This window comes from Sprattus sprattus, assembly GCF_963457725.1.
Source record: "Sprattus sprattus genome assembly, chromosome: 4".
Classification (NCBI taxonomy): Eukaryota; Metazoa; Chordata; class Actinopteri; order Clupeiformes; family Clupeidae; genus Sprattus; species Sprattus sprattus.
Genome location: NC_137923.1, coordinates 18,825,918 through 18,840,267, shown reverse-complemented (window position 1 = coordinate 18,840,267; position 14,350 = coordinate 18,825,918). Strand labels below are relative to the sequence as shown.

The 14,350-nt window shown below is 41.3% G+C and overlaps 1 protein-coding gene across 1 annotated transcript in view; it reads left to right on the top strand.

Moving 5' to 3' along the window:
- Nucleotides 1-6,392: 6,392 nt before the first annotated feature.
- The window catches only part of onecut3b (one cut homeobox 3b), a gene marked incomplete at both ends in the record, with an annotated part of 18,637 nt that continues 10,679 nt past the window's right edge, over nucleotides 6,393-14,350 (top strand). The window contains one exon of the mRNA XM_080836120.1: nucleotides 6,393-7,419. Within this exon, the coding sequence (XP_080692246.1) occupies nucleotides 6,393-7,419 (1,027 nt within the window). The remainder of the gene's footprint in view (nucleotides 7,420-14,350) is intronic.

Below are 14,350 nucleotides of genomic sequence, written 5' to 3'. Positions count from 1 at the left end.
TGGAAAGTGTGTTTAAAATATGCTGATTTATATATATTCATGAATGATAATTATGTAAGCACATTGTGTGAAATTATGTTTGTGTTTATGCTTATAGGCGAGCCCTGTGCATGCATGTCAAACAACATCTGTGTGTGAGAACACTTGCATCAGTGTGTGAGAACATATGCATCTGCACTCTGTCTCTCTCTTTTTTTCTCCTCTCTCTCTCTCTTTCTGTGTGTGTGTGTGTGTTTGTCTGTATGTACCTGTTATATATCTACAACTTATATTCAAACAGGAAAAAACACACACCCCTTTTTAAATCATTTAATGAAATTTGGGTTACTTCATGAATCAAAAACATTTCAACATTATTATCTCTAAAATAGAAAATGTGTATCAAGGGCTTTATACACAGCCCTTCTCTTTCACACAAAATATGAACAATCGTGAAACAAATTCAGTTGCTGTGTTGTTGCGCATGTTTCATGTATATTTTATTCAGTGGTCAAAACATTTAGAAAACATAATATTTTTACATATTACAAGATTATGATACCAGCAGTGATTGCCTTTCATCCATCTTTAAGAAAGGCCTATGTGTCCACACCTCTGTGAACAGGCTTGCTTGGATTACATAGGCACTGCTGGCAGTGTAGCTGGAAGTCCTGCAAGTTGTTCCTCATTATGTCGTTAAGATGCTTTTAGCAATACACGACTGTCAGCATAAAGTACTCACACAAGAACAAGCGAACAACAAGCAAGTGAACCCTTTCTGTATGACAGATTATTTCAGAGGACAAATGCCTGGCATTGGCACAGAACTTCCCTCCCCCCACCTTCTCTCTCTCACAGACATACTGTACACACAATTACTTTTTCCCCTCTCTCTCCCACGTACACATAACTCTGACTTGTTCTGCCTGTCACACACACATGCACTCCTTCTTTCTCTCACACAAATACATACACAAAGTGGAAACCAAAATATACTAATATATTACAGGGATTACTAAAGGACTGAATGATCCCTGATCAACACATTTCACATTGTGCCACATGTACCCACATATCACAGAATCACACATACATATACATATGCATACAGACCTGTGCCACTGATATGTTTAATTGTGTATTGTATCTCTTTTATCTTTTTTTATTTATTTGAATCCTAATCACTGATTTGCACATGGGAAAGCAGCCCTATATTGACTGTGGTCTAGGCTGGTGCTTCTCTGAAAAATGTATTGTATTTCTAAATGTAAATGTATGTATTTGTAAATTATAATTGTATGCCACTGGTCTTTCTATACCACGTTTTAACAAAAGTAAAGTCTACACAAGGACATACGCAAGTCTTTTAATGTTTCATGCAGCTACAAGAATTACAATGAGACAACTTGCCTTTTCAAGGTCATAAAGTTTCTGAAATTTCTTAGGAATGTAGTTATCATTTAAATAGGCTATCATTAATGTAGTCATCCTATATATTTTACCCACGTGATGAAAATCTGCTCTTCACCTACATTAGGCCTATATGATCTATGTCTCAGAATATAAAGAACAAAAAATATAATTATTCTAATTACAGGCTCTTCTTATGTTTCATTAATTATCTCGACTCAATTATCGTTAAGCAATAGCACAATTTAAACAAAATGAGTCAGTGCTGTGAGCTTTACTGACAACTTAATAATTCCCTGTAAAATATTTATTTGCTGTGCAGTGTTGAGATAATATTGTTGATACAAATAATTTACATCATAGGCCTGTATTATTAATTATCATTTATTACAAATAACACAAAGATACAAATGAAATAATAACAATTAAGATATCTAATTGGCAGAATAAGATGGACTGTAACGTCGCAATCCTTAGAGAAATGGCCAAACCTTTGCGATTTAAAAGGGATAAATCACTGTTTTCCAGCTATTTTTCTCTATTTGCTGTGTTGGCCTACAACCTGTGTATTTTCATCGATCCAACGGATATTGATTTCCAATTGATCGAAAAGGGGAGAAAGCTGCTGGTTTTCAACTGCTCGGCCGGAGTTGATCAGCTCCATCTTATCACAAGGAAGTTCCCACCACTTGAAACATACAAAATGGGTGCAAAGAATAGGATCTGAAATGATTTAAGAGTCATCCCTCAAACAGTGTCTGTGCCATTAAGTTCGCAGCAAGGAAGTAGCATACTAACGTTATATGAAGGTAAAGCGAACAAGTGATTTTAGATTAGTCTGAATTGTTACAATTGGCTGAAATGTTCATTTTAAATATATATAGCTATAAGACAACGCCTATCGCATAACCGCAGCGAGACCCCCTTGCGCTAAAAGTTTGTAAGGGAATCAGAGACTGAGATTTTGCGTCCTATTGCAATTCAATGAAACAGATAACTGGGCCTTTACATAATTCATTTGGTTTTTGTAGTACGCTATTAACATTTGAATCTGACACAACCATTGAAGTTATTAAACAATAAAACATGAAAATACAAAATATATTTTCGTGATACAGATTGGTGAAACAGACATCATGCAACTAAACGACAAAATGTGTCAATTTTCTCACTTCTCAAACAAGATTCACGCAGTTAAACATGACTGAGGCTTTGATTTTAACTGATTAAAGTGGGATTATATTTTTAGTACACAAATGTACCAGTATCAGCTGTAGCAAACACACAATCATCTTAGGCCTAATAAACAAACGTATCCAGTGAAATATAGTCTACAAACACACACATACACACAGACAGACAGACACACAAATAAACACAAACACATACACACACACACACACACACACACACACACACACACACACACACACACACACACACACACACACATACACACACACACACACACACACACACACACACACACACACACACACATTAAGAGAAGTTTCTTTAGCAGCCCTTGTTTTTAAACTGGAATCTTAACGGGCATTGAACTGAAGAGCCACTGCTGCCAGTAAATGCTTCCCCCTGAGTGTACTCAATACAAATGGACATATCTGAATTGTGTTCAAAATTGTGTTATATTTTGTTATATTCATAGTTTGACTAAAACCATTACCTATTATTGTAATAATATTATTGTAAATATCGTGCGGTGGTTATGTAGGCCCACTTACTTAGGCCTACTTACTGTTTTCACTACTTCCACTGAACATCACTTAATACGCGTGTGTGTTACGGAGCTCCTTATAGGCCTACTCCAGAAAGAGTTAAAATAGCTGTTTATGGACCGTTTTGTGTTTTTTTATTTATTCACGACGAGTTACATCTAGACATAATCATGTTTAAATACGAGAAGGATTACACTAACCAGAACGGGTTATGATTTGCCGTTTCTATTCGGTGCTGCAGAAGTTTAACATTTAAATCAAAGATAAAAAAAAAAGGTTTTATCTCAAAGGATATTTGTATTAGGTTAAAACGAAGGAGGGAAAAATGCTTTTATATCAAGACGTTTTTCAAATGTACAGCCTTGCCAGAAACGGCAAATACCCATTTTTATTTGAAAATATGCCAGCTGGTTCTGAAACTAGGATGCAGGGCAAAATGGATCATTCCCTGAAATTATCAATTACTTTCGGACTTTGAGCGCATCAGGGATTCAAGATAGTCTCGAAGTTGAATGAGGGAAAAACCACAAGGCTGTGCAGCGCAGAATGCCAAAGGAAACTTTGGAAAAAAAGATATGCAACCATTTTTGTGTAAGATTTTGAGAAAAATAATTCAGTTAGGCTACATAAATAGGCCTACGGCCCGTTCCAATTGTTCTGACAATTATTATCTGCTTTTTTGAATTAACTTGAATGGACGGCCTGCCCTTTTCCCAAACTATACGCATTTGAACAACTGGTGGTTCACAGCAAACACTTAACACCAAGTGAATTATAAGGGAATGTTAGCCAACATCCATCACTACGGTGGTCGGGCAGCCAATACTGAAGCCTCTCCGCCGTTGCGCAGCGCGAACCTAACGGATTCTGCACTGGGCCTAGAGCTGTAATTTATTTCCGATAGAAGGGCTCATCGATAGTGGACATTCAAGCAAGGAGACACTACGTTTATTTGTGTTGCGTAAGACACCAGCAAAGTGTCCCCATTACTTCTTGACTAAAAGTAAAACCAAGTGCTCAAAGTCGTTCAAAGTCTTGCTCGTCACCTCATATGAAAAAAGCTTTAGCTCAAAGTTTAAATTATTATTATTATTATTATTATTACTATTATTGCTATTATTATTCTGTGTTTTGGTTTCTTTTCGAATTTTACAGACAGAGACCATGTGTCGAATATCAAAAAGTGGGATGTGGCAGCAACAATAACAAGAGAGCCTAATAATTATACCAGCAATAATAATAACAGTAGAATACACTAGTGCCTTTGGTGGTCTTTGGGCCTACATTTGTTTTTGCTGCATCATGAATTCTGCAACAAGCAGAAGTCAAATAAAAGGCTACAGAATAATGTTACATTTTTCTACAAACTCACAATGACAAAAACTGATGATGATAAAAGACAACCGAGGGAGCATGTATAGGCCTAAATAACATAATTTAATTTATGTAGCACATTTGAGACACACACACACACACACACACACACACACACACACAAACAAGCTAAGTTAGCTACAGCTGTAAATATCACTCACTGTTAACACTCGCTGGTCCGTCTATATTGTATAGGTTGCGGGAAAAATAAAGAGAGGACAGACTTGTTAACAACAAAACAATAATTCAGTCAACAATGTCCAAATGAACATATCAACTTCAAATGAACACGCACGAAATACCGGCAACAAAGACGACTGTGGTAGGCTCGGAGTTCCAGGTTGGCGAAGCATTTCCTCGCTCGTCCTCTTCCAGCTCTAAACTTTCTGACCTATGCAGTGCTCTCTCACCCTGGGTCACCAAACACAATTAATCAGTGTCAGTCAATATATTGATCAGATTTATCAATGGCCACAAGAAAGCGAAAACATGCATCTTCAACTAGCGTGAAAACTTTAATGTTCTGCACAGCCAACATCTGAGACGTTCCCCATAGCATGGTCTTCACGGCAAAAAAATAAAGAAAAAAAATATTTAAATAGGCCGAAAACAAAGGATGGGCTTTTTTAAAAATTCGCTCTGTGTACAACAGTCTATATACTACTGTAAGTGTGAACATGTATAGAAAGATAGATAGTGAGTTTCTCTGGCATTAATATACAAACACTGACAATCTAAGTAGTGTGTCAATGAAAAATAACAACAGTAGAACAATTACTTTGAAAGTAGCCACTGTAAAAAGTATTTCATTCTGATCCTGATGATAGGTGCTTAGAAAAGGAGTAGCTCATTCTTTTCACATTGCTCTGCGTCTGAGTTGATTTGATTTCTGTCGTGGCTCTTATGCTGAATTAAAAATCTACATTTGATCTCTACTGCAGTAAAACATACTATAAGCCTGTCATCTTTTACGGGATATGCAGCAAAAAGACCAGCTAGTTTTGTAATTTTACAGGGATTAGTAAGAAATTTGCTTGCAGCAAATCTCAATCTTTGCAGATTTACCAGCCGCTAATGTACGTTAGTGTAGGCTACTACACGTTGATGCAAAGAATAGTTCCTCTTAGTCCAATTTTTTTGTAGTTTACAAGAAAAATAAATGCATATAACCTTGAATTAGGGTTTAAGCAACTGAGTACAGAGGAGGTAGGCCTACTCGGTGGATAAAGTCATAGATGGGATGTGTTTTATAGCACACTCAAGAGATGCGTCTTATGGTCAATCAGCGATCCTCGTAAAGGCCATTGAACTCATGGTCTAAGGTTGTTGGTGAGAAGGGGAAAGGACTGAATTGGATTGATTCTACATCCTCTCGTTTGAGTGTGTGCATGTGTGTGTGTCTGTGTGTGTGTGTGTGTGTGTGTGCAGAAAACCCATGGTCACAGACCTCAGTGCTAAATCAGTGCGCGTCCACGTACCTTTTACACACATTGGAGCGCGCGCACGTGTGGACACCCACACAGTCCAGACGCAGCTCACGGTAGAAGCGCTGTTGTACAGCGAATGAGACACACGCGCACCCGGTGCACTCCTCAACAACCAGACATAGCATATGAATGAAAGAGGCGCGTGTTGCTGATCCTCTTTTTCAAATCAAATTTCATCTATCAATCGTCTTCTTTTCGGTCGGACGCTGAAATACAATTGATCAAACCATGCTGGACTGAGGGCAAAAGCTTGGAATCAATGGGTTGCCTTTGAAATCGTTTTCGGCGGGGAATCTTTTTTCAACACAGAGAAGCTGCGAGAGAGTGTGCGCGCGAGGGCTGTGTGTGAGTGACAGAGAAAGAGAAAGAGGGAGGAGGGGAGGCGGAAAGAAATAATCTTTCAACGATGGAACTTACAATGGAAAACATTGGCAACATGCACGGCGTCTCCCATTCACAGGCGGGAGACCTGATGAATTCCTCACACGGGCGGCAATCAACATCCCACCGGAACTTAGTATCGCACGGACGCTCAGCTATGGTCTCCAGCATGGCTTCTATCCTGGAGGGCGCCGGGGAGTACCGGACGGATCCTGCGCTCTCCGGGCACCTGCACCCGTCGATGTCCATGTGTGAGTCTGGTATGAGCCTGTCCAACACGTACACAACTCTGACCCCTCTTCAGCACCTTCCTCCTATCTCCAGCGTCTCTGACAAGTTCCATCACCCTCACACTCATCCGCACCACCATGCAGCGCATCAGCGTCTCACAGCCGGCAACGTCAGTGGGAGTTTTACCCTGATGAGAGACGATAGAGGCCTGGCTTCGATGAGCAACCTTTACGGCCACTATCCCAAAGATATGTCCGGGATGGGGCCGCCTCTCTCGCCGATGTCTAACGGCCTGGGCTCCTTACACAACTCCCAGCAGACGCTATCCGCATACGGGCCCAGTGCTCACCTGACCAACGACAAGATGATGTCCACGGGAGGATTTGAATCCCACGCGGCGATGCTCTCCCGAGGGGAGGAGCACCTCGCCCGGAGTTTAGGGGGACACGGGCACGGTATGATCTCGAACCTCAATGGCATGCACCCGCATAGCCATCTGCACTCGCAGGCAAACGGGTCCATGCTGACCGAGCGAGATAGGCATGCTGTCGGGGCTGGCCAAGGCGGAGGGTCTGGACAGGTGGAGGAAATCAACACTAAAGAGGTGGCACAACGGATCACAGCAGAGCTAAAACGCTACAGTATACCTCAAGCTATTTTCGCCCAGCGGATCTTGTGTCGCTCACAGGGTACATTGTCAGACCTCCTGCGGAACCCGAAGCCATGGAGTAAACTGAAGTCCGGTCGGGAAACCTTTCGGCGCATGTGGAAATGGTTACAGGAACCCGAGTTTCAGCGAATGTCAGCACTTCGACTAGCAGGTTTGTCGTGTAGTAGAACTGGCAATGTATTTGTTAAAAGCTTGTTGCTTGTTGTTGTCCTATAATGAAATGAACAAAATTACCAATAGGCAAGCGCTTCGGTCGTTTAATACCATGTTTTAGTCCACTCATTCCTGAAATGAAAACTGTGGTGGCATGTTTATGTTCATTAGATTTCTCAGACATGGAACAACACAAAAGTCAAAGTCAAAGACTTTGTATACAAGTATAGACGTAGAGTACAAGTCTCTGTTTACACTACAGAAGTTTTTTTTTTTTCAAATGAAAAGCTGTAACAACTTACTCAAAGGCAGTGGTTGGACTCTGATTTGAATTTTATAACCACATTTGTAAGCCTAATTGGAAAGAATTCACAGGCATGAATAGGTCGGTGTAATACAATACAACCGAAAACAGATTCGTCTTTTATTTGAGGGAGCTGGTGACTATTAAATGTTGAATATAGGCTTATTTGATTTAATTTGTTTACATTGCTAGCATCCACATATATGTGTTGAAATTAAAAGTAACTCGGACCTAGATATTTGAATGAATGCGTCGTCAAACATTTACCAAATACATTTCTGTCAGCTGATGATGGTCTAGGCCGCACAGTCAGAAGGGGGGGTGGTGGGGTCTGAGCTTCTGTGCGGCGAGACTCCGTAGAAATGCCAGATGTGTGTTTTGGATATGTCCCCCTGGTCGCAGCTTTCTCCGTCGAGACACGACAGCCTCTATACGCGCAAGGCACACACAAGTCGGGCCTGAGCGGGGAGAGCCCGTCGAGGTGCGTGACCTCCCGTTGATCAATAACCGAGTTCCCAGCGTCCTTTTTAAATGGAGCACACCGATCAATTCTCGATTCGGCTCTAAAAACCAGATAAACACACTAACTGGCCAGCTTTTCATCAAGTACCCTTTGTTTAACGCTCTTTCATTAGTCCGTGACTTTTGTTGTGGCAAAGGATGTTTCTAACTGGCCACGCGTCATCATTTTGAGTGGCAGGGGAAGGCCCCTAGTCCAGGCTTTGTGTTCCTAAATTATGATGTTGTATCTGTATTGACATATCGAATTTTCTTTACTGAGTTTTTGCTTTAAATCAAGAACTAACAAGACATCGCCGACATAGACTCGTTGGCACCTGCACAGATACATCCCAGGTGGTGCTGGAGCACCTGCCCTTTTGGTCTCTGACCTGAAGAGTGCTTCCTAAAATCCTTTTACATTTCAATAATGTTAACGTATTTTTAAGCTATTTAGTACGGTATCAAATTTCAATGAAATGTATGGGTTCTAAATATGAGAGACCGCATGAGCTCTTTAACGCACGCAAATCGAGCACCCTGTGCAGCATCATCAATGTCTCCCTGAATTGTCGTCATTGGTGACAGTCAGGTAACGTCACTGTGCCGTAGACCTCGGCATTGTTTTTCACTGCTGTGAAATAAGACCACTATCAAAACATCTCGATGTAGCCTCAGTGGATCAAGCAGCCTAACTTAGATATTAGCAGTACCCTATAAAGCTGATCAACAAACAAGCTACAAAGGTAAAAAAAAAAACCCTGTCAATGAAATCGAGTTAACTGCGTTAGTTCCTTTGTCAATCAACCTATAAACTTATAACAAGTATGGATACCATGGTTAATGGTCTATCATTCATTTTTGGATATCAGACACGTTAGCCTATTCGTCACCCCTTTTTGCGGAGCGCTGATAGAGCTGTAGCCATGTAGCCATCTGGCATCTATGCTCTGACATGTCAAGGACATGCTCAGTATGATCCACTCCTTCATCGATTGGCTATGGGTAATTCTTAAAAGCGTGTTAATCCACAAGCCTACCTAAAACGATAGATAGATAGATAGATAGATAGATAGATAGATAGATAGGTGTGCTAAGTAGCTTTCTATTTTATTTTTCATAAATAACTGGCAGTGAGCACCTGACCCTCAACATGTGGGTGTACGGACCTAAATACTCGTGTGCCCCACAGATCTGGCGCATCTTTCGAATGAATAAAAAAATCGTGGTTGCCTGTGTTATTGTTTAGCCGTTTGCAAGGATTAAGGGGGAAAGAGTGGGGTATTTATGTCACAGTATGCGCATCCTAAAGCACAAGCTACTTACGTCTCTGTGTGTTTAAAGGAAATAATGGTGACGTCAGTTGACATATGCAGGTAGTCTCCACGCTGTCTCCACGCAAAGCCAGGTTTTCTTTTTACTTCAAAGGTCAGATATGCAACACATTGGAAAAAAGGATCAAATTCTGGCCCACGGCATACATTTACATGGTATTTAAACCACATTTACACCACAGCCATAGCAGTGGAACAGTCGTGTGCTTCAGTTTATGTCAAGAATGTTTTTGGCCCAATCGATATACATATGAAGTATTGGCCTGTGAGATAATATAATAATTTTTGAGATTTCCAACTTTCATTTATTCTTTCACACTGCACATAAATACGAGCACTGGGGAATATATATATAGTATCAACTTTTACAGAATAATATTTAATATGAGTGATGCAGTCATGTTTAATATTATAAACTCAATGTTGGAGATGGTAATCAAACACATGTAATGGCACAGTATAAACTTGATCATTGAAATATCTCTACAGTAAATACATTCTTTTGTAAATGCATTTTAATGGCTCACTATATTATGCTCACTCAGCTGCCAAATCAACATTAAAATATGTATAATTTGGCCGCAGATGTAGTGCATGGAGCTCTCTAGACAAGAAACAGTTTATGGATTGGAAGGCCACACTCAGGCCCCAGAGACAGCAGAGCGGTGCCTTACTGTGGTTAGGGAGGTCATTGTCTCTGCCTCACCTCAGCCACATGTTCAGTCTATGCAGGCATGAATGCCTAATGGGATTGCTCTTGAAATGGGATCAATTGCCCATCAAAATGAAGACAAATGTGTATTTCACTCATCTCTCTCTCTCTCTCTATATGGCTTCCCTGCTCTGTCAATAAACATGCACACATACACACACACACACACACCTGCACAGACACACACACTCGCGAGCACACGAAGCCTCAAGTATTTATTTCCTTATGCACATGAGCTATATGAAGTAAGCCGTTCTCACCATGCCATAGTTCATCATCATCATCATTGTCAGTAGAAGCAGCAGCAGCAGCAGCATCATTACCCCACTGGTTGGAAGTAGTCTCTCGTTTGGTCTTTGTGAATTTCAAAAGTGTCTTGGTATTTATGAAAAAGATGAAAGCTACTAACTATTTGTGTTCACAACTTTCTTTTAGGTGAGCACCAATCAGCATAGTCCCTTTGCGCTTTAAAACCAATTTAACAGTGATCAGTACAGCTTGCAGAGAGGCATAGATGTGTCAAGATGTAGATGAAATAATTGTCTGGTTGTCTGTCTTCCTGTTTTTCTATCTATCTTTCTATCTATCTATCTATCTATCTATCTATCTATCTATCTATCTATCTATCTATCTATCTATCTATCTATCTATCTATCTGTCTGTCTGTTTGCCTGTCTGTCTGTTTAACACCTGCGATGCTGAGAGTGTGTCTTTCGGGTTTCAAATGTTCTCACGTAAGCATATGAGATAGTATGTGAACACAAATATGAAATCTCAGGCCGATAATCTCATGGCCGATAATCTCATGAATTATTATTGGCGGAGACAGACACAGAGGGAGAAAGAGAGAGAGAGAGAGAGATGGGGGGGGGGGGGGGGTAGAGCTGCATAGACACTGGGGACTCGTCTCCACTTCAGACCCCAGTCACTAGAGCAATTCACATACATACGCACATATGGTCCCTCATGAATTCCCTGTGACAGCTGTACCTTACGGTACCGGAGGCTCTCTACTTGGCGCATTCTCAAACTGTTGTGAGAACATTGCTGTGAACATTTTGCATGAACTTGGAGATTGTGGAGTGTGAAGGCATGGCAGCCCCAGGAGAGACACACACTTTCAGCCTCATACAGTCAGTAGGGGAGGACCCTGGGAAGATAGCTGGTCTAGGACAATGTGGTGTTTCTCCAGATTTATATGCTGAGAACACTGACATGAATGGCCCCTGCGATGGCACTGACACAGTCGTACTGAAGATAGGTTTTACTTTATTCATTTCTTTGAAATATGAAAAATGGCGTGTGTTGAAGTATGGGATTGGCCATTGGTTCCTGATCAAACGCTCCTGATCTTTAAATGCTAAACCCTCATAAATGCATTCAGGTTTACATTTTTAATGTATTTGCACTTGTTGTACTATTCAGTGGCATCCCCATCGCCAAGTCTGACATGGTAGAACGGTGTTGTTAAGGACCACCGTGGTAAAACACTGCATAGCAGGTCATAACAGCAGGCGTGTGAAATCCCCCAAGCCCTCTCAGCCACTCAGGATGATGTCATGGGATCAGTTTGGTGGGCTTAAGGGCCCTTCTCTCTAATACAGCAATGTTTCTCAAGTGACCATGAACTGTTGGCCAAGGCTATATCAGCTCTTTGGCACTTGAACGCGTTCACAAGAGGGATTGATCCATTTGAATACTAAATTTAACAGCCTTGGAGCAGGGAGACCACCAAGCAACCCGACAACAAGTTCAGGGAGGTTTTCTGCTGGGGCTGACCCAGTGACGTTGGCCTCTGCAATGTTTGTTAAAGACTTATTACATTTCTGTGTTTCGTTGATTTAAATGGTGGTGTTGTCTTTTGGTATTCAATTTCAACCTCAAGTTGGTTGCCCTGGTTGGTCTGGATAGACGGTGGAGTGTCATCCCTGAGAACTGCTCACTCCAGAATGCATCTGGACTGGGTCCGGTGCAGATTTACCAGAATCTGGCCCACCTGTGGCCCAGAGTAAGCAAACAAACAAACAAATGAACACGAGATGCAAGACCTGTCAGTGTTGACCTCAGCACTGTCCTGTGAGACTCTTATGGCAGGTTCTGTTACAGAGCGCCTGTCAGATGGAGATCAGCTTAAAGATGTGGTTTGAAATGCATCCAACTCTACTATTTGTGTCAAAACTGAGCACAGTCATATACATTTCCCTTGTGGGTTTTTGGACTTGCTTTGGGCCGTCTTCTGTAAGCATTATAGAACATGATCATTGCAAGTGAGTTTACAGTAGCAGACTTATGAACTTAGAGATACACTGGAAATGGATGGAAATCCATTACGAAACCATTTTCTCAAACCAACTTCAGAAGTTTCATTCAAATTGCTTGTCATGCTCATGGTCAAATCAGCTGTCCTTATCTAGAATTTCTGAATACTACAACAATTCTGAATACAAAAAGGCTTCACAATGGAAGATCTTAATTGGTGTTAATTGTAATTGTTTGTATAAACAAATCAGAGAGCATTTCCCCCCATATCAGTCAGTAGTGTGTGGAATTCTCCTTATCTCTGCTGCAGTGATTGTGTGTTCCCCCTTCTCAGTGAACAGGTAATGAGGTTTTGTAATGTTCTATAGTTCATGTCAGATTAAAAACATAAAAAATATATGTGTTATTGTTTCAACCCAGCTTTCTCAGGAGTGTCATTTTTCGCTGACATCTCAAGTAAGCGAGGTGTGGTGTTGTATGGTGTTTCTTCTTCACACTGAAAGAATTGATAATCTATAAGTGGCTTGATGTGTGGGGGTGAAAATGGCTCCTGTCTGCCCCTGCTTGTGGGAGCATGTCTGGGTTTTTTTTACGTGTTTGAGTGAGGGTGTGTGTACATGTGTGTATGTGTGTTTGTGAGGAAGGGTCCATGCTGTGCGTGTGTGGGGATTTGTGCACGCGCCTTCATGTGTGTGTGTGTCTATGAATGTGTGGGCAAAGGTGTCTGACTCCCCTTTAAGTGATGTTGTCCTCTGCATTTCCAAGCTAGCCCTGCCAACAAATCAGCCCCCCCCCCTCCCCACGCAAACACACACTCAGCACCTCTATCCTGCCTTCTGCTAACAGTGTCGGTGTGTAAAAAAAACAACACAAAGTTTGTGTTGTCCAGCACAGCTCAAGGTGAAATATTTGTATTGGATGTTGTATCAGGGCGGATGCAGCCTCAGTGTGCCCAGTGCACGTGGGCAAAAGCAGTCAGCCAGTTCCAGACCGCCAGCTTCTCATCCCATTTCTACTCAAGCTGCTGCTGGGAGCCATCACAATGGATGCAGCTTTATCATTCTCATATGTTTGCCTGCCTGGCTTTGCACATGGCGGATCAATACATGCTGCTTCCCTTCCCCCCGTCGCTCTTTCCATCTCTATTTCTCTCCCTCTCTCTCTTTCTCGCTACCTCTGCCTCTGCTCTTTCTCCCTGCCTCCCTCTATTCCTGACTCCTTATTCTATCCTCCTCTCATTTCTGTCTATGCAGCAAATCTCACGATAAAACATTACACCACTTCTGAAACAGTAAGAGGGTTAACAGTAAAACTCCTTTCAGATACACTGACAGATTAATTGTCCAATAGCCATGTTTATTTACATGAACAGGAAAATCACCACAGTCTATATGGGATGCATAGTCCTATTGTCTTCAAGAGGCACAGCAATTGCTGGTGTGGATCTCAGGATCTCATATCAGATGTGTGTGTGTTTTTTGTACGGAAGAGACGGACAGGAGGATTTCCTGACTCTTAGCAACACTGGTGCTGCATGTACACTGCACTGGTGGAATCGTTGGCATAAGGCAGCACAAACAGTACAAGCAGAGAGAAGAGTTTCTCTCTCACACACACACACAGCCTATATATCTCTCTAACCTTCATTCTTCATTCTTGATTCTACCCTTTTTAGCAGACACACACTTTTCTTCATTCTACCCTTTTTAGCACACACACACACACACACGCACACGCACACACACAATCCATGTCTCTCTTTCTTTATTTCTATATTTTTCTCTCTCTCCAACACATATTCTACCTCTTGCTCTTTCTCCAT